Source organism: Eschrichtius robustus, chromosome 18, assembly GCF_028021215.1.
Source record: "Eschrichtius robustus isolate mEscRob2 chromosome 18, mEscRob2.pri, whole genome shotgun sequence".
Classification (NCBI taxonomy): Eukaryota; Metazoa; Chordata; class Mammalia; order Artiodactyla; family Eschrichtiidae; genus Eschrichtius; species Eschrichtius robustus.
In genome coordinates, this window is record NC_090841.1 from 70,976,464 (window position 1) to 71,003,110 (window position 26,647).

Genomic DNA, 26,647 nt, shown 5'->3' on the forward strand with positions numbered 1-26,647 from the left:
ATAATTGCTTATGGCAGCCTTAAGAAACTAATACACTTCAGAGGACTATATTTCAAAGGATGGACATTAATTGGGAACTCCGATATCTCTTTTTCTAGTAACATCATGGTCAGTCTTACTAATAATAAAAATCAAAGAATGCTGACTTAAAACATATTAATAATATTATTCTGAATATTGGATCTCTTTTGAAATAAACATTTTTTGCTCACGTAATGGCTGTCCATAAATATCATCCTTTGAATGAACCACCGTTTTTTTAAATTTTTTGGTAGAAGGAAACACCCCACTATCAGAGAAAAGGGCTTCATTCCTCCATCCCCGGCTTTGTTTTGGTATCTTCATTTCTCTACCAGATCCACCCTCTTCATTAGCCTTTCTGTTTTAGGGCGTTTCAGCTTCACAGAGTAATAGTATCAATACAATTCTGCTGTTTTATTATACATTTATCAAACAGTCGACTAGCTGGTCTTTTGGCCCGAATTTTTTGGCCTGTTCTCAGAGTTCTGTCTCAGTACATCTTTTAAAAATTGTTTTCCAATATAGTTTTCATTTCAAATTTAGATTATGATGTTAATCAACTCGCTAGCTAACAATTGAGGGTGAACAGCTTACAGTGTTTGTGACAATATTGGATTTATTTATTTCCAAACAAGTGATTTTTAAATAACAGCACATTGTATGCTTGTTTGCTTTTTATAATCCAGTTTTGCAACTTAGCTTTGATGGTTGACTTCCAGTAGGAAAACTATGAAAGCACTTACCTTGTACTGGTCTTGGATCTTCCCGACATTTCTCTTTTCCCATGGTGCCAACCGCTAGTTCATACCACTGGTTTCTCCTTCCACACCTTAAGGTGATCTCTTGAAAGAACCCACCTTAGACCCCACTGTTACCTTACTTCTACTTCTTTTTTAATTATTCAGTTCAATAAACATTCATTAAGTAGGTACAACATGCTCGCCAGGTAGAAGAAACCAACACGTAGACAGGTCATTTCAGTAGATGGTGGCAAAAACTGACAGGGGTAGCTGTACAGAGATGGATGTGAGCCGGTGTGTTCAGACTTATGTATCAAAACTGAGAAATACCCTGGAAAGGAAGTTTATTGTCAGACAGACTTCTCTAGTCCTAAAGTTATCTTCCAGGGGAGCTCAAGAACCCATCCCCTAAGTGGACTGGGCAAGCCAGCCGTTTACCACTGGTCACAATCAGAATTAAGAGTGTGGGTTTCACAATAACTTTTGGTTTTTCTAGTTAGAGAGCGGGAGCAGAATGTCAATAATGGCTCCATTTGACCACCAATGGAGACCCAACGGCCAGCTGCATGTGGGGTATGTCATATTAAATCTGTTAAAACCAAAAAAAAAAAAAAGAGAGAGAGAAGAAAAGAAAAAAGGAAGGAAGGATGGGAGAGGAAGGGTGGGAAATTTTAAAATGAAAGAATGCATTATATAACCATTATATGTTAGTGGAAAAGTTTATATATTTAGTTAAATAATTTATATTTCTTTATTCTACCAGTTCATTTAAGGGGATAGAATGATTAAGTAAACCCTAAATTCTACCAGTTCATTTAAAGGGATAGAATGATTAAGTAAACCCTAAATGTTATGTTATATCAGAATCTTTGAGCTACTGCCATAACTGCATAATGGCCAATCCAAATCCAGGGTTCAGTATTAGAAAGCCAGCACAACTCTTTCACTAAACTGTGTCCCTAACCCAGCTCTTATCAGAAATAAAGGAGATGTTTTAAATCTCCCCCTGCTGACTCTTTTACCTTATTGTTCTGTTGGTTCAGAACCTTGATGGTCAAGAGGTATTATTCATTGAGGCGCTAAACAAACACATCTAAAATCCAACTTATCATCTACACACACCCCCCAAAATTTCACCTGTGGTTCCTCCTGGGTCTCCTCCCTCCATTGTTAGAAGACACCCCCCAGTTCCTAATACACACACAGAGAAGTGAGAAACGGAATTATCCTGGACCAGTAAAAGGATTGCTGATCAGTGCCCAGGGCTCAGAAGCTAGAAGGCAGGACTTGGTAGCAGAGCCTATCTTTATATTATCTTCCCAGACAGTCTTCTTGCCCCTACTGCATACTCCACTCTCACCATCACCCCCATCCTCCACGTGCAGTTGACCTCCTTTTTTGTTAGTGTACGGGCTCAGCTACTACAGCAGAAAGACCCAAAGCTAGAGTGGCTCAAACTGAATGAAGTTTATTTCTCTCTCACCTAACAGTTCAGAGGCAGGCGGGTAGTCCAGGCAGGTAAGCAGCCCTCCTCCTTGAGGTCATCCAGAGACCCATGTTGGTTCTACCTATTACTCTGATGCCCTGAGTAATAGGGCGTGGCTGAGACTCTCTTCATACCACGTTTGAGTTTCAGCCTGTGAGATGGGAGAAGAGAGAGTGGAGGGCAAGTGGCTTCCTTCTAAGAGGTTCAACGTTTCGCACACCACTTCGGTTCCATTCACATCCTAGCTGCCAGTGGAGCTGGGACATGCAGGCTTTCAAAGGTAAACCATGTGCGCTGCTCAAATCAAAGGAAGAGGGGAGAATGAGTGCTGGGGCCATTAGCAGTCTTGGTACACCCCTGCACAACCACCATGTGATGCCTTCCCTGTTATACATACATCACCCTACATCGCAATTTTTCGTTTATTGCAAGACTGGTGCACTTAAAAAAATATATCTTTAATTATGGTAAAAAAAAAAAACACGTAACATAAATTTTACCATCCTAACCATTTCTAAGTATACAGTTTAGTAGTATTAAGAATACTGACATTGTACAGCCAATCTCCAGAATGTTTTCATCTTGCAAAACTGAAAGTACCCATTAAACAACAACTCCCCCATTTCCCCCTCCCCCCAGCCCCTGGCAATCATCATCCTACTTCCTGTCTCTATGAACTTGACTACTCTAGGTACCTCATGTAAGTGGATTCATACACTTTGACACATTTGTCTTTTTGTGACTGGCTTACTTTACATAGCGCAACATCCTCAAGGCTCATTCCTAAGAAGGACACATTTTTATATCCCCAGGACCTAGTACAGTACCTAACATACTTGAGTAGTTGAACAAATGAGTGAATGATGAATGCATCTTCCCCCCGATAAACCAAACCCTGGACTCAAACAAGAGTGAAAAAAAATTAAAGGGGAACAAGAATCGAGGGTGCTTGTGAAGGCAGCAGTTGGAACAGTTAACCATGAAGTCCAGGTTAGGTGGTAGACAGCCAAGAAAATCTGAGGGTGACCTGACCCCCACCCCAGGTGTCCAGGACTTAGAAATGTGTGAAGGCAAACTGGAGAGGGTGGTTTCCGGGCTTGAGAATTTAGGCATGAGGCAGTTTTGAGAAAGGTGGGATCAAAGTGTGTCTGAGTCATCAGGATAGGTATTGGAGAATGGATTTCCACTGGAGGGATGTGGAGAAGCTTCCACTGATGAGCATGATGGGAATTTGAAAGGGTGATACAACTGGATTGCATGGATTTCAGTGGGGGGAGTGTTGGACAAGGCGGGGGGGGGGGCAGTGACAAGGAGCTGGCGGTGGGATGAAGAGGATGCCCCCCTCTACTCCTGGCCCTGCAAACACGGTGTACATCCTTTCCTTCCCTTGAGGGAGTAGTGAGACAGAGTTAGCAGGGCAAAGCCAAGAAGCAACAGTTATGATGAATGGAATGAACAGTGTTCCAGGGAATGGGTGTTGATATAAGAGAATTCAGAACATTCCAGAAGCTACAGCCCACGAAGGTAGCAGTTTAGGCCAGGAAAAAATAGGCCTCAGCCAAACGGAGGAGCATGAAGAATGGACTCAACTAGTGTTGAGTGACAATTTATTAAGAAAATGAAGGAAGGGGCTTCCCTGGTGGTCCAGTGGTTAAGTCTCCGTGCTCCCAATGCAGGGGGCCCAGGTTCGATCCCTGGTCAGGGAACTAGATCCCGCATGCCACTACTAAAAAAGATCCCACGTGCTGCAACTAAGACCCAGAGCAGCCAAAATAAAATAAATAAATTTTTTTTTTTTTTAAAAAGAAAGAAAATGAAGGAAGCAGGCAGTTGGGACTTAAGAGTGGTGGCCTTAGATTATGTATTGTACAGCCCAGCTCCAGTGCTCCAAATGATGACGTCATGGTGTGACAGTGAAATGGATTTCAAGTATCTGTTAAAATACATACATGTACTTTCCTATATCTAATTTTTCCATAAAGAGTATATCTTTCATTTATAGTGAGAAAAAAATGCCATTAGAATTAAAGTCTTCCAAGATGGTGGTGATGGGAGGATTATTCATTTCTGTGGTCCTTAATTTGCTTAGCTGTAAAATGAGGAGTTGGCCTCAATGGACTCCCACTTTAATGCTTATGATTCTCTCCCTGTTCAACTGTCATGTGATTCCTCCATTCAGCTCACAAGTGGGAACAGGAGAATAAGGATCAGGATATCAGTCACCAACTATAATAGCAAAAAATATAGGTGTACCTCATTTTATTGTGTTTTGCTTTATTGCGTTTCGCAGATACTGCATTTTTTACAAAGTGAAGGTTTGTGGCAACCGTGTGTTGTCAGATCAATGGTTAGCATTTTTTAGCAATAAAGTATTTTTAATTAACATATTTACATTTTTTAGACATAATGCTATTGCACACTTAATAGATTACGTATAGCGTAAACATAGATTTTTTTTTTAATTTTATTTATTTATTTATTTATTTATTTATGGCTCTGTTGGGTCTTCGTTTCTGTGTGAGGGCTTTCTCTAGTTGCGGCAAGTGGGGGCCACTCTTCATCGCGGTGCGCGGGCCTCTCACTATCGCGGCTTCTCTTGTTGCGGAGCACAGGCTCCAGACGCGCAGGCTCAGTAATTGTGGCTCACGGGCCCAGTTGCTCCGCGGCATGTGGGATCTTCCCAGACCAGGGCTCGAACCCATGTCCCCTGCATTGGCAGGCAGATTCTCAACCACTGCGCCACCAGGGAAGCCCAACATAGCTTTTATATCCACTAGGAAACCAAAAAGTTCATGCAACTCGCTTTACTGCAGTATTCACTTTATCATGGTGGTCTGGAACCGAACCCGCAGTCTCTCTGAGGTGTGCCTGTATCATGATTCCAGTTTGCTTCAGCAACAATATTTTCCAGCAGTGTCTCAAGTAGGTATGTCACATAGTGAAATGGAGCTAGCTTGTAAGGATTTATGTGATAAGTAAAATGCTACTTGCAGATTTCTGGCAAATGCTAAGGGGCTGCTGGGTTCCTCTTCCCCAGCAGCCTTTTCTTCATCTGTGCCTTGAGGGCTGCTTGTCCAGCAGGCAAGGCATGTGCGTGTGCCTTTAGGAGAGGGTTCTCAACCCTGACTGTCCATCAGAATCACCAGGAGAGCCTTGAAAAATACCTGTCTCAGCCCCACCCACACCAATCCGCTCAAGGAAGCCAAATATCAAGAAGAGCAGAGAACTACATTGCTAAATACTTAAAAAGGTTTGTCATATAGTTTCTTAACTATAAATGAAAAATGGATCTTGAAAATGACACATACTGGTTTTTTTACTTGATATGTCTGATTTGCGCTCCTCCAAATCAACTCGTTTAAAGTCCTCAAAATCCTAGAGCTTTTATATCTGTTAATGCTTCCTTTTCTTTTATAAATTTATTTATTTATTTTTGGCTGTGTTGGGTCTTCACTGCTGCGCACGGGCTTTCTCTAGTTGTGGCTAGCGGGGCTACCCTTTGTTGTGGTGTGCAGGCTTCTCTTGTTGAGGAGCACGGGTTCTAGGTGCACGGGCTTCAGTAGTCTAGGTGCACGGGCTTCAGTAGTTGTGGCACGTGGGCTCAGTAGTTGTGGCTCATGGGCTGTAGAGCGCAGGCTCAGTAGTTGTGGTGCACGGGCTTAGTTGCTCTGTGGCACGCGGGATCTTCCCAGACCGGGGCTTGAATCCATGTCCCCTGCACTAGCAGGCAGATTCTTAACCACTGTGCCACCAGGGAAGTCCCTGTTAATGCTTCTTCAATGCAGTTTAAAGATAGGTAGGCATTATCTGTTCTTTGATTATGGATAAATAATTATATATTAAATGTATTTATAAAGGTAAATAATAAAGTTAAGCTAACTTTTAAAAAACTTATTCCATCTAAAATGACAAAGATTGTAAGCTTTTATATTTAAAACAAAAGAATACTCAAATATTAGATATTTTGCATTTTTGTACCATTAAAATATTAGGCCAGCAGTACGTTATTATTTCTATCCAAAAGGAAGTAATAAGGGTACGTATTTGTACTATTGGAAGGAGGGGGTTCTCTTGGACAATTGACCAGAGTAGGGCTATACAGAGAATGATGAATGTTAAAGCCAGAAAGAAACTCAGAAACCAATTTTTCAGGCCCCAAACACATCGAATTTTTATCTCAGGAATGCTACCATTTGTGGCATATTTTCCATAGCAGTTAAAAGTGAGTTACCAAGAAAATAATTCTAAATACGTATGTTGTTTGGCTTTGGAAGAAGTCGAAGCCTGACTTTTATGAAATATGGTAATCTTCCATGTTACTATGTTATTAAACATTAAACGTTCTTAACACCCTTTTGAAAAGCTGAAAAATTGGTATTAAGAATGGCTGGATTTAAGAAGACGACAATGGAAGCCATGTTGTTAAGCACACTGAGTGGATAAAGAGTTAGTCCAACATCGTAATCAACCAAAACTTCTTACCAGCCTTCTTGTGAGTCAGCTGTGTGGCTAGCCACCTTAATCACTGCCACCTCCGTTCAACAAGGTGACATGTGCATACAGCCTGAAAAAGGACAGAAACCTTCGTGTGCTTGACTACCTTCTTAGTCAAACAGCACCAAAGTAGTGCTTATTGCCAAACCATATTTGATGTGGCTTGAGAAATCAGCTTACACACAGTCCAAATTTGAATCTTTAAAATCATCATCACTCCTAGACCACAACGGCAGCAGATGGACAAAGGAAGAAGTGGAATGTGGTCACATTTTGTACCAACAGCATAGACCTTTTCAGATGGCAGTGAGTCATTTGCCGTCTGCAACCTGTGGCCTTCCATTCCTGACAAGGCACCCATTCAAGATTCCGGGTTTGGGGTTTCTATGTTGAAACGAAAACATTCAGCAGGTTGCTCTCTGTGGTTTTTTATCAAGCAGTGGTGAGCACACTAGACCTACCTGCCCTCCTGAAGAATCCAGCAAACAGAAGGCCATGGCGCCTGTAGGAAAGTAGACGTTGGATATTCAAGATCTGATGTCATCTAAAATGAAAGGTGTAGGATTTAATAGGCAGGCTATCCCACTATCTGTGAGTATATCGACTTCTCTGGCGTTACAGTCCTGGTGTGTGGGTGCTGGGTTCCGGAAAACAGGTCAAGCTAGTATGAGCTCAGAACCAACCCCAGGTGGGTGGGCACCAGGAAATGGGAGTTTAAATTCGTACACCCCAGGACTTCCCTGATGGTCCAGTGGCCAAGGCTCCACGCTCCCACTGCAGGGGGCCCGGGTTCAATCCCCAGTCGGGGAACTAGATCTCACATGCATGCCGCAACTAAGAGTCCACATGCTGCAACTAAAAGATCCCACGTGCCGAAATGAAGATCCCACGTGCCACAACTAAGACCCAGCACAGCCTAAATAAATAAATACTAAAAATAATAATAAATAAATTTGTACACCCCTTTTTTAAAAAGCAATTTTAGTATACATGTTTAAATGAGTATGTATTTTTTTAAATCTAACATTGTTAACCACTTATGTTACACCATTTTCAATCCTCATCAATTCCTGAGTCAGGCACTTTTATTGTCCCCATTTTTCAGATGAGGACACTGAGGTGCAGTGATGTGCAGTGGATAGCAGATTATCCAGTCTCTTAGACAGCCAGTCACTGGCCCAGTTGGGACTGGAACCTAGACTTGCTAGATTCAGAGCCGGTTTAGAAGGAGGCTGTGAGAGTTGAAATTTCATGGCCATTCTTTTTTTTTTTTTTTAAGCGTTTATGGAGAATGTGGGTTTTTTTTTTTTCTTTTAAGATTTAATTTTTTATTTATTTTTGGCTGCATTGGGTCTTCGTTGCTGCACACAGGCTTTCTCTAGTTGCGGCGAGCAGGGGCTACTCTTCGTTGCAGTGCACGGGCTTCTGATTGCAGTGGCTTCTCTTTGTTGCAGAGCACGGGCTTAGGCGCGTGGGCTTCAGTAATTGTGGCACGCGGGCTCCGTAGTTGTGGCTTACGGGCTGTAGAGCACAGGCTCTGTAGTTGTGGCGCACGGGCTTAGTTGCTCCGCAGCATGTGGGATCCTCCCAGACCAGCGTTGAACCCGTGTCCCCTGCATTGGCAGGTGGATTCTTATCCACTGTGCCACCAGGGAGGTCCCTCATGGCCATTCTTTTGGCGCCTAAATGAGCATGTGATTTGACTTTTTATTTGTACTTCTAGGATTTAGCTTAAGGGAATATTCAGACGAGTGCTCTAAGATGAATGTTCTCAGATATTCATTACAGCTTTGTGTATATAATCTTTTAGGCATCAGAGCAAATGTCACATCCTCAAAGAAGCTGTTTTGCTACCCTATCTCAAGCACCTCCCCCCCATCACTCTCCCATTATTAAATTCTGTTCTCATACTAAATCGTTTCATAGTCTGCATTTGTTTATTGGTTTACTTGTTTATTAGTTGTTTTCTGACTGGAATGTAAGTTCTGTGTAGTCAGGGAGCTGTTATCTCCATTACCTAAAATAGTACCTGGCACGTGAAGAGTATTTAGTAAATATCTGTTGAACAAAATGAATGAATTAATAGCAAAAAAATTGGAGAAAATTTAAATCTTAATCATTAGGGGATTAATTAAATTATGGCATATCCATGCAATAGAATACTCTGCAGTCATTACAAATGATTACATAGATTATCCCCTACATAAAGGTATTTCCTACCTGTTGTGTGAAAAAGACATGACATAATGCATGTGTATATGATCCCCATATCGGCCAGGGTTCCTGGTAGCCAACCACAGAATCTACTCTACTGAGTTTAAGCAGAAAACAAATAGTTTATTATAGGCTATTGGGTAAATCAGAGACTCTGTAAGATATGCAAAGAGGGGTTCTGCAGACAGAGCACAAGATTGGGAGCCTGACACATGAGTTCTTCCTCATCTCGACTGCTGACTGGCTGTGGGATCCCTGGATGAGTCTTATAACCCCCACGTTCTTCAAGCAAACATGGATAATAATACCTGCCCTGTCTACACCTCAGGGCTGCTGTGATGGCAAATGAGAGACAAGCCCTTTAAACTGTGTATGCACATACATCATCGTTTTCAGGTGATTTTGAATGTCTGAGCACATAGACTTCATTCTAAAACCATATTGCTCGGCATTGGGACGCATTGGTCCTCTCTATTAACTAACTGTACGTCGCTGCACATTAAATTGCCCCGTGGCAGTGGTCTGGACAAAAAGGCTGGTAATTCCAGCAGTTGTGTTTGCTAAGCTTGTCCTAAAATCATCTTCTGTGTGACTTCAGCCACTCTCCCTGTGGGGCAACCTTTGCCTCTTCTTTGAGCCTGCCCTTTTCTCGAGGGTCACTAAGCTTGCCATCCGGCAGGGAGCTTGCTTTTCTCATCCCTGGGACCTACACTGTGCTGGCCACCAAGCTTGGCTTCTTCCCTGAGAGTCTTCCTCAGTCACCTTCATTATCTATGAGGGCTGACACCTAGAGCATCAGCATTCAAAGTCAATGTCAACTGACTAGGTATAAATCAAAGGCTGGATTCAGTGAGTTTTTAAATTTCCTTATTTCTGTTTTTTGCATATTCTCTTTATATATGAAAAAAATCTTTGGTTCTCACTGCCTACCTGTCATTAGAGGAAAATAGCACTGTAATATGACCGGGGATTTTAACAGGTACTGATATCATGAAGAAGAACTTCATGTTCCTGAAACCAGGTGTTTGTTGCAAGATGGGGTGATTTTCCATTTCTTCTACGTCCAGAAGCCTTTCCTGGCAGAACTTCTAGCCCATGAGACTTTTCATCTTCACCTTGCATGAAGAGCAAAGAGCGACTTGGTTCTGACGCCTGGGTTAGAGGAGCCACTGAGCATCCGAACAGCCCGTTATGCTAAATCACACCTGGTGTCCGCGCGGAGAAGGCGCTGTGTAAGCATCCTTGCCACTGGGACGAAAACCTCTGACCCTGACGCCAGAACACGGCAGTGTTGCAGGGAGCCTTCCGAGAGCCTGGCTCACCGGCACAGCAAATTAACCTGCTTGTTCTCACGTTAAATGCTTTATGAAAATTTACTGGGCGCAAAAAGAGGGAAGAAAACCCAAGTGGTTCCGCAGTGAGCCTGCCTGGCACCAGTGAAAGAATGAAGCCGAGGAGAAAGTCAACATGAAGAGTTGGCAAGAGGAAAAGGTGTCAAATGCAATGAAAACCAAGTGTGGTGCCAGCCATTGCATTGTTTTATTAGTATTTTCTCGAGGAAAACATTTAATTATAGAAGATCTGGTATCCGTGAGCTAGTAAAGATGACTCTGGCCTCTGCCACTTTCTCCACGGTACCCATTTTCAGAGGAATTATGGCGTAAGATGTGGTAGTCGGCAGAGAGAAACGTCCACGTGGCCTGGTCCTTGAGAAGCACTCTTTGCTGTAACCAAAGCTTAGTTCTCAAAGGGCAGAATCTGCCTTTTTTAAAATAGAATGTTCTGATGGCTATCATCATCCTCCATTCTTCCATTTTACACGTTATATTTTTCTTTCCCTTTCCTCGTTGATTTTTTTTGGCCGTGCCACGTGGCTTGCGGGATCTTAGTTCCCCGATCAGGGATCGAACCCGGGCCCCATCAGTGAAAGCACGGAGTCCTAACCATTGGACCACCAGGGAATTCCCTTCCTCGTTGATTTTAGAATAAAATAAAATGTATGAGGAATACGGTGGAAAAGTTCTACCCTTTAAAATACTTATACATTTGCCACCTAAAAGAAACAGTCTTTTTTAATTCACTTTCTTTGGGAAATAGCTAGGAAGCAAGACAAACAACGACAAACCATGAAAAATAAATGATCAGCTACTATAAAATGAGGCTGTGAGTGTATATTTGGGCAACAGAAATCAAAATATACGAAGGTAGAACCAACAGGTAATATTGTGCGGGGAATTTTAAAATTCCTTTTAGCTGTAAAGCCTCACCTACCTTAAAAGCAGTTTGTGAGAATAATGATCCAGTTTAATGTGCTGCAAGAAATACTTCTTTACATTGTTTCTGCCATCACAGGGCTTATTCAGTTACCTGATTTCTTCATTCATGGTTGCCAGGAAGACTAATTATCACTAAGGAATGGAAAGAATCCTGTTTGGGATGCTCTTCTGTCCCAGGGTAAAGCTTCCTGCCCAGAATAGAAGTCAAGGCCTTGAGCCTGCAGCCAGCTCAAATTCCTGTTAGCTTGGTTCGTTTAATTGCAAGGTTGTTTGTGCCTTATCATTAGACATTTATACTTCTATCTGTAAGCTTTTATAACCTCCTACTTAAGGAGACAAGATTCTTTGTGTCAGCACCTTAGCGAAGTGTTGTTGAAGCACTTGGCGCACAGACAGGAATTTCCCAGCGGCAACAAACGTGGGTGCAGCCGGGCTCCTTCATAACCTACCTTAGCGCAGCCTCAGAGAGAAGCAGCCGACTTGCCTCCAAAATTTGGTGATGGGAAGGGAAACAAATGTTTTCCACCAAAGAAGTGAAGCAGCTTTGGCTTCAAAGAAAAAACTGGTTCTTTATATTTACATTAAGACCATTTGGATCCATTTCTAGCAATGTATCTCACTGTTGGCTTGAGAGGTAAAGGAAGTCATCAGCCAAAATATGTGGCAGGCATCACAGTAAAACTGCTCAGGCCAGGATACAGGTGACACGGCTGTTACCTGACACGTATCTGGAACCACGGCAAGGCTGTCTCATTAAATTATGAACCAATCACTCTTGATTTGTTGTTAAAGAAGAATGAAAGGCCCGCGGCCCTGCCCTGTGTGGGTACCCCGTGCCACCTGTGGCACATGGCAAGGTTCTCACCCTACAATGAAGAAGGGGAGGTGCAGAGTCCTTTGATGACACAGTTCCCTTTCGCTTGTTTACTTTTATTCTCCCACGCAGACTGCAACCCAGCAGGAGGGCTTTTAAACCAAAACAGTTCATTACCTCCTCTAGCCCAGAGAAGTCACAAAACACAAATAGAGCGGGTTGAGAGGGAGAGGGCAGCTTTGCTTGCGGCTGTGCTTTGCACCAGGTGGGAAGGGAGCCGTCTTCTCCGCTGTCGGAGGGCCAGGGCAGAGGGAGACCAATTAGAAGGCGCGGGTAGGGACGTGGGGTATCCTTCGCACTCCACGTGTTCTTTCCATTTTCGCTTTCAAGGGCTTTCAAGGTATGGTACTGTGAACCCCCCAGATCCGAGACCCGCGTACAAACACCCATTCCAGACAAAAAGATTAGCTTTCACAGCAATGAGAAGCCCGCGCACCGCAACGAAGACTAGCTCCCACTCACCGCAACTAGAGAGAGCCCGCGTGCAGCAACGAAGACCCAATGCAGCCAAAAAATAAATAAATAAATAAATAAATTTTTTTTTTTTTTTTTTAAAGTAGCTTTGGGACTAGAGGCCATCTCTGGATAAAAGCTCTCTCGGGAGATGGGGAAGTTGCCCATGGGCAGGGCTGACTCAAGCAGGGACCTTCTCCACTTCGTGCTCTAAGGGCTGCGGGGTGGACCTTCCCGCAGTCCGGCCCGGGCACCAGGCAGCTTCCAATGTGGAAGCTGCTTCCTCAAGTGAACTGTGATTCTTGTCCCACTTCCCCCATCACCTTTTCCTCCCCCAACGGAACAGGGCCTCCTAAATCATGGGCTCTCCCCTGCCCGCTTGGGAATCTCCTTTCTGTCCGTCTCCGGGCGCCAGCACCTTCCCTCCCTAACCTCATAGATACTGACGATCTGCCTTTTGATTCACTCATTATTCCCACCTCTGCCCTTCGCCCTTTACCAGCTCTCTGCTGGGTGCCCCTCCCTCCTCTGCACCTACTGAAATCCTCAATTTCCTGCCTCCCAGCTCAGCCTGCCGTGCCCTCTCCTGCCTCTAAGTCCCCTCAAGTCTGTTCCACTGACTTGAACTGTTACTTCAATTCTCATCCTACGGGCGTTGCGTCGCCCCAGCTAGATGATACATTCCTCTATTGATTTATATGTCAATATAAAGGATTTATATATCGTTCCCTCTCCTCCACACCTGTCCCCACCACCGGGCATGGTGGATAACATTTGATTGAGCCCTCTCCTACTTGTTAAAAAATTTTAATTGCACCAGACCAGGAACATCAGGCAGAATGTGAGAATAGTATTCAGAAAATTTTCTTTTCAGAATCACCAACACTCTTTTTTAAAAAAGGACGAATCCTGTTATCTAAATGTTTTCAAGTATCTGGAAGTTTGGTCTTCAGTACATAAAACACCTCATGAGTGATGACATTCTTCAGTTTTCCTCTGGATCCCTCCCATCATGGAGCCATGGCTCCTGCCCACCCCCTACCCCCCAGGAGAGAGCAGCCATAGCACCCCTTCCTCACTCAGATCATCCCACTTGGAACAGATCTCATGGCTTCTTGTGCCCTGCTAGAACACAGAAATAACATTGCTCCTCTGAGGCTGAGAACAAGCAATGAGTGAGAACAAAGAAAATAATGAGTGGAGAGAGCCATGAACTTGCAGACTCCGGAGCTCCAGTCCAATCTGAGCGTGGTGGTCGTTATTGGCTTTGGGAAGGGCGATGCAAGCCTTTAGTAAGCAAATACTTTGTCTTTGTGAAGAGCTGTGTGCCAAGTGTACCTCAAAGCCTCACTGTTAAATCATAAAGTTAACAAGAAATGTAAAAAACACGGGCAGCTATGCCCATGCAGGACATCTTCTCAGGAGTAGCTCCCAGTTCCCTATAGGTTTGGGTTTGAGGTCCCTCAGAGGCTCATGGGGTAGCCTGGCAAGGTCCTCAGAAAAAAACCCACAACAACACAAGACCTGTCGTATATAGTTGAGGAAAATCCATTAGGAGCAGATGGGGAAAGGGCAAAGTAAAAGAGGAAGAGCATGGGGGGGAGGTGATGGGTAGGGCGTTGGCAACAGGAAGGCTAAACACCAGCCACTCACCAGTGAGGGGTGAGGGCAGAGCTGAGTGAAGAGGCTGATGGAAGTAAGCCCTTTCTTTCCACTTGAGTTTCCTCTTCCCAGGGAATTTTCATTGTATTTTGTTGAGAGATGAAGACTGAAACCACAAAATAAAAATATCACAAGCCTCCCTATTGTATACAAATTAGTAGACCAGAAATATATCAAGAGCCTAAATGTTGTTAGAATTAAAACTATAAAACTAGTAGAAGAAGACATAGGTGTAAGTCTTAATAACATTGGATTAGGCAATGATCTCAAAATGATAACAAAAGCACAAGCTACCAAAGAAAAAATAGATAAATTGGACTTCAGCAAAATTATAACTTTTGTGCATCATAGGACACTATCAAGAAAGTGAAATGACAGGGAATTCCCCGGTGGTACAGTGGTTAAGACTCTGTGCTTTCATTGCCGAGGATGCAGGTTCAGTCTATATATGTTCTGAATATATATTCCTTTATCAGACATATGATTTGCAAATATTTTCTCCCATTCTGTGGGTTGCCTTTTTACTCTGTTGAAAGTATCTTTTGATGCACAACATTTTAAATTTTTCATGAAGTTCAGTTTATTTTTTCTTTTGTTACTGGTGCTTTTGGTGTTATTGATGAATGAAATTTTAACCAGTTAACTCATGGTATGTTCAATATTGCTGTAGATTTTCTTTTTTCAAAAACAGGCAAACCAAGGGACTTCCCTGGTGGTCCAGTGGTTAAGACTCTGTGCTACCATTACAGGGGGGCATGGGTTCAATCCCCGGTCTAAGAACTAAGATCCTGCATGCCACACGTGGTGCAGCCAAAAAAAAAAAAAAACAAAGGTAAAAAAAAAAACACAGGCAAACCAAAATTTCTGGGGGGCTAGAAAACTCAACACTACCATCTTACCTAAAGAAACACTACCAGGTTGTAATAATCAATGAGAATTTGGCTTTTTTTCTAATGCAGTCACTGCAGCAGTCTCTGTGATTATAATACATTTTATACATTTGTAAGAAAAATACAGTAATTTTCTAATGATGACTTTGTCACAGGCACTTCTGTTTTTTAATATTAGTGTATAAAAAGAACTTATATGAAAAAGGAGATCCTTAAATGGAACAATACATCAGAACTTTTAATTTTAAACCAAACGATCTCAAAATTTTCAAAAAAAATCATTTTATATAGATGCCAATATCAGGGCCTTTTGCCCATTCCAATCCATGCTTATGACATCATTTTATGAATTAGATGAAATCGAAGTGAGGTGAGATGGACAAATTCAGAAAAGACAGAATTCATTAGTGTTTTTGAGTATGTGGCATGGCAATTTGCCTTTTGTAGGATGAAAATAGTAATTGCTCATTTTTAAAAATCGCAAAGGTTATGCATCTCCCCAGAGCCTAGAAAATATTCCGTATTTCTTAACTCCCAAGTCTTGTTTCGGCCGCACAGCTTTCTCACTGCTCCTGTTGCATTCAGGGTCGTCTCGGCGATTTCATCTGAAAACATTATATGTTATTAACATACCAGGTTTTGGGGTGGAGGTGGAAGAAGAGAAAGGTGTTAATTCAGATGTTATGAAACTGTAATAATGCTATTATTTAAGACACTTATTTGGGTATGTTTATACTTTGTAGTTTTATAAATAAGCCCAAGGGGCTCCTCCTGGTTGTCACAATCCTCCTTGAATCTCGTATCCTGTCTGTCTCTTCCTATCCGACAGTAGAATTGATGCCGCTCTAATCCCTGGAAGTTTGGAACTAATGAACTGACTGCTGAGCTGCTGCCACGGAGCTTGGTCCCAAACTATACTGTACTTCACACTCGATTTATTCTCCAGATGGCGAGACTGTGCCGCCCTGCCGCGAGGGACCACCTCTTCCACTGGAGTGTAAAAGTGGACGGATGTTGTTTTCTTTGCAGATTTGATGATTCTGAGCTAGAAACTTGCAAGGCTGATTAGTTATTAGCTTTAATGGGTGCCAATTGAACCAACAGCACGCATATTTTTTCCTTTAATTTCAGAGTCTGCAGGTCTCGGTGATGGTTGATTTATCCGCTTTCTTACGTCAGCAGAGCATGTCTCTTCCCCAGGTGATAAGAACCCGGTCTCTGAAATCATAGCACGCCTTGGTTCCTGGCCCAGACAGAGTCACATAATACGGTGGCTTATGTATAAGGACAAGTTTATTAGCCACTGGTCCACTGCACTGAGCAGCCCATGGCACAAAATATCAGTTGAATGTGGGAACTTTGGTAACACCACCTTTTAGGACCAGGGCCTGTGAAGAGTCTGACCTGTGCCAACTTTCTTTGTGGCCTTTGCAGAGCCCACCTCTGGAATCAAACATGCTACAAACACACAAAGGTAATTAATCTCTGCAAAAATCTCATGTAACTGTTGAGGAAGGCCTTACATTCATTATTCCCTCTTTTCAGGTTGTCAGATTTTAGGAGGACAAGTTCATCCTACACTGAGAAATGCTTATTACCAAGGCTGTCCTGCAGTGTTAACACATTTAGAGTGCAGTTCCTTCTAAACTTCATTTTGAACAACCTGTTTTGCTTCCAGAATGTAAGACCACCCCACCCCCCAATAAAGGTTGTTTTTGAGTGGCCTCTTTTTGCCTTCATTTCCTTTTCCTTCTTTCTCCAGGGAGCATTTACCTCCCAATAATCTCAGCAGATCACCCGGATAGCCCTTCTGAGAAGGTGGTGTCTGCCAGGCCGAGTCTTACTAATCCCCCTAATGAGATGGCACTTGGAAGGATGGTCAGGGCCAAACAGGAGCCAAAGAAAAAGAGAGAGAAAGAGAATGAAAGTGTGAAGGGAGCGAGGTGATGGAGATGAGAAAGATGTAAGAGACACGGTAGCAAGAGGTAAGGCCTGTGTGAGAGAGAGAACAGCATGAACAGAATTTCTTTCTTTTCACCACTGGTGGACTGTGGTTCTCTCTAGCTGAAGACCCAGAACTAAATTTAATTGTTCTTAGAAACTGCCTTCCTCTCACCCAACAGATGGCATGGGTGTGTTTGCTAGCACAGTAACATATTTCACCATTAAAATACCAAAAAGAAAAAAAAATCAACATGCTTGTTGGTTGGTGTAAATTCAGTGAAGTTGTTGGATATTTTGGGATACACAGCAGAGGGATGCACACTTCACTTATGTAAATTGTCACAAGCAACAGCCCGTTAATAAGGGTGTTGTATGGCAATATACCTCCAAAGCCATCATCTTTTTTTGGAAAGGTACAGAATGATGAAGTGGAAAGAGCTTGGTTTTAATTCTGAGCCAGAAAGAGGAAAAAAAGTCTAATAAAATGCTGAGTAGTCACTGCTCATTATTACAGCATGAAAAGTACTAATCAGATTATGCCTAAAATTGGAATGGGGTACTTCATTTGCAGCCAATTTCACAAGGGCTGAATTTTACTAAGTAAACCAGAATGTGCTGAAACCATGGCAATCTGACTTTAGATAAAAATCACAAACAGGTTTAGAACATGAGCTTTGAACAAACAGTCCCCTTCGAATCCAAGTGAAACAACTAAACAGCTTAGAGGTCAGATTTTGTTTGACACCAACATTAACAATTTAGGAAGCTGATGTTGCCAGGGATCCTGCGTCCTTGAGCGCACATGCAGATTAAACTAGAGGATGGAGATGATGATTCAAATAACTCAAGTTTTTTGTTTTTTTAATAAATTTATTTATTTATTTAATTATTCTTGGCTGCGTTGGGTCTTCGTTGCTGTGCGCAGGCTTTCTCTAATTGCGGCGAGCAGGGGCTACTCTTCGTTGCAGTGTGCGGGCTTCTCATTGTGGTGGCTTCTCTTGTTGTGGAGCTCGGGCTCTAGGCACGCGGGCTCAGTAGTTGTGGCTTGCGGACTTAGTTGCTCCATGACATGTGGGATCTTCCCGGACCAGGGCTCGACCCCGTGTCCGCTGCATTGACAGGCGGATTCTTAACCACTGCGCCACCAGGGAAGTCCCTCAAATACCTCAAGTTTTAAAATGCACTTCAGCCCAAACGATCTAGTTAGTTCCCTTCCAATTTCCATTCACTTTGTCCCAGCATACCCTTTACAAGCCCGACCTGCCCTTGAAAGGAAACCTGGAAGTTGAAACTTTTCTGAGCTGAAGCCATCCCAGGTTTGTAGCTGTGCCAGGCTGCATGGAGCATAGCACATCTTAGGTTCTCTGAGGCCATGGATCTAGATACACACAGGAAGCATTTCTCTCGACAGCTGTCGATGGCCTTGGAACCATACTACTGAGTTGACTTCTGACCTTCACCTTCAGGATCTTCCTATCCTGTGGCTGCAGCAAGAGGGCAGGACAGAGCAAGCGGATGCATTTTATTGCTGTGGGACAGCACACAGCACGGTGTGGAACCAAGCCACTGTCGGCTGCATCCTGCCTCACTTTAGCTGGCATGAGCTCTCTCTTGCTTTTGTCTAAGCTTGGCGTAATTATTGGCAGTCAGAGCTCAGTAAATCAGGACTCCACAGAGCTGTCTCAAACTGCTCCTATGTACTCTGCGTCCATACGACTTGACAGCTCTAAGCTGGTTTCCTCACACTGTTTAACTCAGACCACATTTGGAGACCTTCCCTGCTTCCACCCGGTCGTAGACCTACATCCGCCTGGTTTAAACCTACTGTCTTGGCTTGTCTCCTTGATTGGACTTCGACTCAATATTGGCTCAAATAATTCTTTTTTCTCTCTGCTTTGGTTTATTATTTTCCTAGATAACTATTGCTATCCAAATGGCCATATATTGTTAAGACCTTTTTTTTCCAAACTACATTCATCAGCAGTGAGAAGCTTTAAAGTTTTATTAGTATCATAAAAACCCTTCCCAAATGAAACTACTTTTGATAAGTGTTCATTCTGACAATGAGAATTTGTTGAGGGCTGTTGGCAAGTTGGAGGAATTTGGTTTTGAAACTGAAATTGGCAGGAAGTAATGACCCCAAGGGCTTTCTTTCCCTTGATTCCGGCCCCCACGCCCCCAGTGCACTCCTCTCTCCCCAACCCCTATCCCCCCTTCATCACCCCAACTCAAAGCCAATAAATAACATGTTTGGTTTTATACAGTTTTTCTGGGGACAATTCAAATACTGAAGCAGACTTTCAACCTTTCAGCTTTTCTTAACTGTGGAGCGAAGCCTGCCAAATCAAAGAAAAAAATGTATTTGTCTACCACTTCATGAAGGGATTTCTTGGTGATATTACTGCCTTCCATCTGAATAAGCTGGAGCTTTTTTGTAGTGTGAAGTGTCATTTTCCTGTGAGTGCCTTCTTAATTGAATGTTAAGATTCAACTCAGTTGCAAAAAAATTTTTAAGTGAATAAAAAAAGCATGACGCATGTGGAAAGAGAAAAACAAATCCTTATTTTTTTCCCTAATGTGAATATGCTGGCAGTCAAGACTACCATTAATCCATAAGTTATCTAGTTTCTTGTATTTATTAAATGAGAAAATGCAGGTAGAGCACTTAGCACCATGCCTGGTGCTTAGTAAATGCTCAATAAATGTTACCTATTGATTATTTTACCTTTCCAATGGGAAAGTAATGCTAATGCACAAAATGAGAACACTATTTATTTATTTATTTATAAATTTATTAATTTATTTTTGGCTGCGTTGGGTCTTCATGGCTGTACACGGGCTTTCTCTAGTTGCAGCGAGCGGGGGCTACTCTTCGTTGCAGTGCACAGGCTTCTCTTGTTGCGGAGCATAGGCTCTAGGCGCACAGGCTTCAGTAGTTGTGGTATGTGGGCTCAGTAGTTGTGGCTCACAGGCTCAGTAGTTGTGGCACACGGGCTTAGCTGCTCCGCGCCATGTGGGATCTTCCAGGACCAGGGATTGAACCCGTGTCCCCTGCATTGGCAGGCGGATTCTCAACCACTGTGCCACCAGGGAAGTCCTGAGACCACTATTTAGACCACTCTTTCACCAGCATGCATTACAATGGCTCTCATCTCTGCTATAGTCATCTGGAATGAAGTCTGGAAATCAGTCACTTGCCCGTCAGATTGGACAACTCATTTCAAATACCAGTTATTTGGTGGACATAGTAGACATCATAATGGTGCTCAGACTCTCAATCCACGTAAGAGTTTCATAGACAGTTTGATTGTGTTTCTTCTCAATGATAAATAAACTTAGGAGATACATTTTATCTACACTTACAGGATGAAGCTCGATTGAGAATAGTAAAAACTCTTGAAGACTTTGATCTGGGCCCAACTGAAAAGTGTGTAAGAATCAACTCAGTGTCCAGTGGTCTGGCCGAAGAAGACCTGCAGGCCCTCCTGCAGTCCCGGGTCCTTCCTTCCAGCCTGATGCTCCCGAAGGTAGAAGATCCTGAAGAAATCCAGTGGGTGAGTAGCTCATGCTTTGCTTTAATTAAAGACTCAGGAGAGGCTAACAAGGAGTAGCAGAAAGGAAGGATTTGGGTGCTGTAGGTTTTGAAAATGCATACACAGAACAGAGAGGAGGGGAACTGAGAAAAAGGAGCAGGCCCCAAAGACCATTTCCTGCATACGAGGAGAACCTGGCTTTGCCGTAAGTGTTCACTGGAACAGCTCTGCGCTTGAAATGATGCTCCTGCTGCCTTAACAGATCTGTGCTTTAGACAGATCAGCCTCCTCCAGAGCAGCCCCTGGAAACCAGCTTACCGAGACGACACCGGCCAGGCCCTAACCCTCCACCTGGAAGAGCAGTGATTGCATACCTCTTAGGCAGATTCATTTGAAGTCATCAGAGACAGTGAAAGCACATTAGCTGCAAAGGAAAAAATGAACCTAGAGGAGAAGAGGAAAAGGTCACTCCTTAGGGCAACTGTAGGAAGAGACAGGAAGCTTTTAACTAGTGGTTTTAATTAGCACAGATATTATTTCCTGAACAGTTTTCTAGTTCATCCTTTTTAAATTGCTGACAGGTGTGTTTGTTTCATGACAGACTTTTCAGCCAATAAACCCCTGGCATGTCAAATTCCTTAAGAAAACTTCGAAATGGGCCTAATTATACTATGATTGTTTTAATTGTTAAAGTGGGGTGGAGGTTGGAGGGTGAGGCTAGATTTTATTTAGGGGCTGCTGTGATTCTGCAGATCTCTGCCGAATACAGTACGGTTCCACTGTGCCACTCCTGAGAGGAGGGCCCGTGGCACCCAGGTGCTGGAAGCATGGTAAGGGCGTGTGGACAGTGGTGATTTTGATGCCACATCTAGGGTGATCCCTAAGGCTGTGGCTTCAACTGTAGCAATACGCCAAGTTCTAGTTGTGGCACCCAAATACATTGCTCACCTTTTCAGTGCATGTAGCTATGTCGGCTCTGTGCTTTCCAGTGCCATGGCTGCCTGCCACATGTGGCTACGGAGCAGTTGAAATGTGGCCAGTCCAAATTGAGATGCGCTGTAAGATACACGGGACTTTGAAGACTTCATAGCACCCTCCCTGGCGCCCCCCCCCCCCGAAAAAAGAATGTTCTCAATAATTTTTATGTTGATTACATGTTGAAATGATAATATTTCAGATATATTGGGTTGAATAAACCTCTTATTAAAATTAAATTCACCATCTGTTTCATTTTACTCTTATAATGTAGCTACTAGAAAGTTTAGAATTACACATGTATCTACCATTATTTTTCTGTCCGTCAGCTCTGCATTGGTGTCTTCCTGAAGACCTCTGTTCAAGGGCCCATATTTACTTTCAAAACTGGAGCTCTTCTCAGCAAGGTCACCCCTCAGGAGCTGGGAGATCCTAGTGATAGCAGGTTAATGTCCTCAAGAGTTCCTACCCCATTCGAATGTGTCTCAAGTTGATTGAAATGGAATCTGAAGTCACTGTTCCCTTTTGGTTTCATAGTTAATGCCTATTTATCACCGTTATTACCCCTCATTTGAGAGGGGAGGGCTCACCCCGGCCTTCAGCTAAGGCCTCTGTTCGCTGTTTTAAATCCTTGGATGTGAGGAACATACCGAAATCTAAATAGGATTTCTAGTTAACAGAAGTCTTTTGGGCTGTTTATTTTTTCCTCTCCGTTTGTATTTATGTGAAGCATAAAATCCAGAGCCTGATGCACAACTGAAAGATGGGCTTCCTTGTTTTCTTTTGTGTGAGAATCTCTCGCTGGCCTTTTGTCACTAGTGTGGGTTCTTGTTTGACTGGCACGGCTTATTGGGCGGTAACAAGCGTGACTGGACCTCCTTTGTGGCGGGACAATTCTCCCACAAATCCCGGACAGGGCGCATTCTCCCAGCACGCTGCCGGGTGTGCACTGGAACTGAAAGAATTGCTGAGCCCTGCTACTTCATCTCCTCCCCAATCTCTTTGTGATCTTCCCCCTTCTTTTCCTCCCCCCACGCCCCCAGTCCCCTCCACCTCGCTGAAATGAACACTTTACCAGGCCGGAAACATTTAATCGTCTCCTTTTGAAAAAAATTAATTGAAACTTCTCCACTAGTTACCTTTTGTGTTAGTACTTAATGCAATTTTTTAAGAAGGGGAGGAGGAGGAGGAGGATGGGCTAGAATATTTAATTTTTAAATGCCCCTATTGGCGTAAAAACAAAAGGCATTAGAGATTTTTCTCACTAGGAACAGGGAATATATTGTAAAGGATTTACCTAGTTTTCAACTCTGCAGTTTTTGTGGTTATAACCATTATCACAAAGAATGGGGCAAGTAACATTGCAAGTTTTTCTTTTTTTTTAACAAGAAAAACAAAATTTCTCCAGTGCACAGGTAACACCAAAATCACTAATATTTTACCACCCATTTTCTAGCTTAAATGTGCCATAAATTAGGCTTTATTTTCATTTTCGTGGAATACTATACATTCTGTCCCCTGAAACTGTAGGCTTCTCTTCCTTCTTGCTATTTTGGTTGAGTTATTCCTTCCCTTGTAAACTTGCTAAGGAGGTGATGAGCATGGTGTGGAGGAAGGGAGGGGCAGTGGGAGCAACTGGGAATAATTCTTCATCACTGAAAGCTGTGATTTATTTTAGCCTAATTGTAAAGTTACTGCAAATCGCTCAAAAGCTTTTTAAAGATCCCAGTGATTAGATTTTTTTTGGTTGGGGAGGGAGGTGCTGCATGGGCAGTTGTGGGGGGGCAGCTAAAAGGGGAAATAACACCTCTAATCCTGCTTCTGGTAAATAGGCTGCCAGCCTTTAAAATGAGTTTCCTTTCTATTAGTCAGAATATTATGCTAAGCCTTAAGCATTAGTTTTTTTATGTTGCCATAGCAGCCCTATTCCTGCAGGGTGGTGACCTGCGATGATTACAGTACAAAGCATATAGGGTCTTGAAACCCCCTTTGAAGATGAAAAGTCTTTGATGGTTTATATTTATGCAAATCTCTTAGATATGATTTACCCAACTGAGACTGAATGGAGAGATGATTAAAATTCCCTTTTCCTTTGATATCCATTAATGGCTGAATATTCCTTAAATTTAAAATGGATATATATGTTTTTATCTTTATTTACAAAAATAGCTTTTTCGTACCTGTGTGTTTTTTTTTTTTATCTCCCCACATCTTATTAGATCTAGATAGACATAATAGATTTACAATTTAGAGTGTGGTGGGGTTTTTTTTTTTTCCCCCTTTGAAAGGGGTGGGGGGGAGATCTGTGCAAGAGCTTTTGTATGTTTCCAGATGATAGATTTTGGAATTTGGGCTACCCCACTGGCAGCACAGAGCTAGCTGTGAACTGGTCTCATGGAAAAAATTGGCGAGCTTTGGTCTTCAAAGAATTAAACTTCCTTTTTAAGGTCTTCCTAGGTAAGCTAAAAAATTATGAAGAAAAACCTCCGAACAAAGGGTAGTGTTGCTATAATGAATAATATGGATTCCACGTAGAAAGCTGCTGAACAGTTACACCGATGTCTGTGCGGGGTCCGAAACAAAACCAGAATGGCAGGTAGAGCAAGCCTTCATTGTTTTAGGGGCCTGCCACATGCACTGAACGAAGGGAAAGCGAGAGGCCTTAAGTAAAAACCTTTTCAAGGAAAGCATTTAAACTTGAGAATCTCTCCTTCCACTTCTTAACTCCTAGGCCTCAAATGGCTCCTTCAGAAAAAAAAACAATTTTTAATGCTTGGGGTTTTACTATTTAGTTTGCTGGGAACTTTGTTACCTTTTCTCTTTGGTCTTTCCTCTGTTTTTTCCCTTTTTTTTTTTTTTTTTTTTTTATTCTTTGTGTGGATGAAAGAGGCTGGGATATTACTTCCTCAGGTCAAAGACTTAAATACTACTTCTATTCTACAGTTCAATGATTGTACATTTTTTTCCCCCACTAGTCACCTATGACACTTTTTATTCTAGTTTTCAGACAAATTTTCATTCTACTTACAAGGCCGAAAACTTGAACAACCTATGAATTTAATCCCTTTTGTGGAAACTGCAATGGGTTTACTCAATTTTAAGGTAAGAAAACCATAATGTGGCTAGTAAGTTAGTATTTTATTTATTACCTAAAGAGAACTTTTGTTTTCAATTTTAACATCTACTTAAAATATTTTTCTAGAAAGATTTATAAGCAAAGTAAACCTTGAGCACCGTTTGTTATCTGTAATAACCAAAACCAGGTTGCGAGCATCTTAGAAAACAGAGAAATAGACACAGTAGCAAGGAAAAACTTCCCAGTCCTAAATATTTACATGAAATATTTATATATTCCTGGCATTAATTTTAATTAAATAATCACTATATAAATTTTTGCTGTGAATTATTACATTTATAGAATAAATGTACATGAACATTTGTCACCCTTATGAATTAACTTTCAATTATTCTTTTGTAACAATTGCCTTTTATTGGGAAATTATCAGGCCTCTTTGTAGCAACATAATCTATAATGTCTAATACATAAGATTACTATTTTTGAGTTAGTATACACACTAATTTGTACTATATTATTTCAGTTTGCCACATTAGAACATAAAATATCTCCTAAAATACATTCAGGAAGATTAGCTGAGCCAAGCATTTTCACCATTGTATGGCTGCATTAAACTATTTGCCTTAACGAATTCATAGCTGGCTTGTTTCTTCCTCTTTATCAGTGGCCATTTACATTGTTTTCCAAAATACGCCTCACGTTCCACCTGACCTGTGAACATCACTGTAGCACCCCATCCCCGAGGGCAGGAGAGAAGAAATACCTAAAAACAAAAGCAAAAAAAAGATAGTTGAACTGTACTGGAGAGATAATATGTGAGCAAAGGCTCCAAGAGGAAACTTTGAGAGACCTACTGGCCTATGCAGGAGGGGCAGAGTGCAAATGTTTGGGGAGCTGCTTCGGGCCTCGTGATCAGCATGTTTACACCACTAAGCACGAGTCCTTCCAGCCTGCCCTAGAATTCTGAGAATATAGTCAACGCATATTTCTTAGATGCAACTAGATTCATACAGTGATTTCATTTTAAGCGCTGGTTTGCCATTTTATTCATAATACACTTAGAAGCACTCACAGCCCCTGAAATTAATCAACAGTGTCCTCACCGGTTCTCATGTCCTCCCCACTCACATATGTTAGCATGCTTTCTCTCCACCTTTGCAGCACCACAGTCCTGTCGAAGATGACTGTTATTCATATTTAATTTCACAGAGAAATGTCCAAGTTGCTTATTCATACATCTTGGATGACTTATTGCATTTTTATTTTCCCCTCTGGAGTTGTAGATTTTTGTATTGTTTGTCTTTAATCCTGAGACCATTTACTAAGAAATCTTGATCCCAATGCAAATAATCCAATTAGTTTGATTTTTAAATTCTTTCCTTTTCTCCTGTGGTTTTATGTTTATTGTTGGAGGGTCTCTTAAAGCAAAAACAAATTTCGGAAGAACAGAAATAACTTACAGTCCAATCAAAATGAGTTAACTTGAAAGTTTCTCTAGAGATTGGATGAACTAAAACTTGAACATTGTAACTGTATTAATATATACTAACTATATTAATATAATCCATTAAGCAAAGCAAATATGTGCAACATACTTACTTTGGACAATATTAAATACCTTTTGAAAGGGGTGAATTGGGGCTGCATTTTCAGGACTGCTTTCAGCTAAAGTTTGTTAAGAGGTGGACCTTTCTGTTACTGAAATATACCATGCTTCTTCTCTCTAATGGGTGCATTTCTGTGAGCTCTGGTTCTGTTCTGCTCTTTTACAGGCAGTGTGTGAAGAAGCACTAAAGAACGGGCCTCAAGTGGGTCTTTTTCTAGATGCAGTCGTTTTTGGAGGAGAAGACTTTCGAGCCAGCATAGGTGTCAAAGACATGCTTCTCTTCTCATTCTCTCTGTGCATATGTGTATATATTTTTTCTTTGCTCCTTCAAGAATGGGCATTTACATGACAATATATATTTGCCAACCATGACAATGGTTTTTCAGCTGAATGAGCAATACTT

General features: G+C 42.1%; 1 protein-coding gene across 4 annotated transcripts in view; it reads left to right on the forward strand.

Annotated features, from left to right (window-relative positions):
* Positions 1-26,647, forward strand: part of CLYBL (citramalyl-CoA lyase) — a 242,064-nt gene that overhangs the window by 186,247 nt on the left and 29,170 nt on the right. For all 4 annotated transcript variants that reach the window (XM_068526795.1, XM_068526794.1, XM_068526793.1 and 1 more), the window contains exons 3-5: positions 20,420-20,608; positions 24,563-24,664; positions 26,411-26,504. In XM_068526795.1, the coding sequence (XP_068382896.1) occupies positions 20,420-20,608; positions 24,563-24,664; positions 26,411-26,504 (385 nt within the window). The remainder of the gene's footprint in view (positions 1-20,419; positions 20,609-24,562; positions 24,665-26,410; positions 26,505-26,647) is intronic.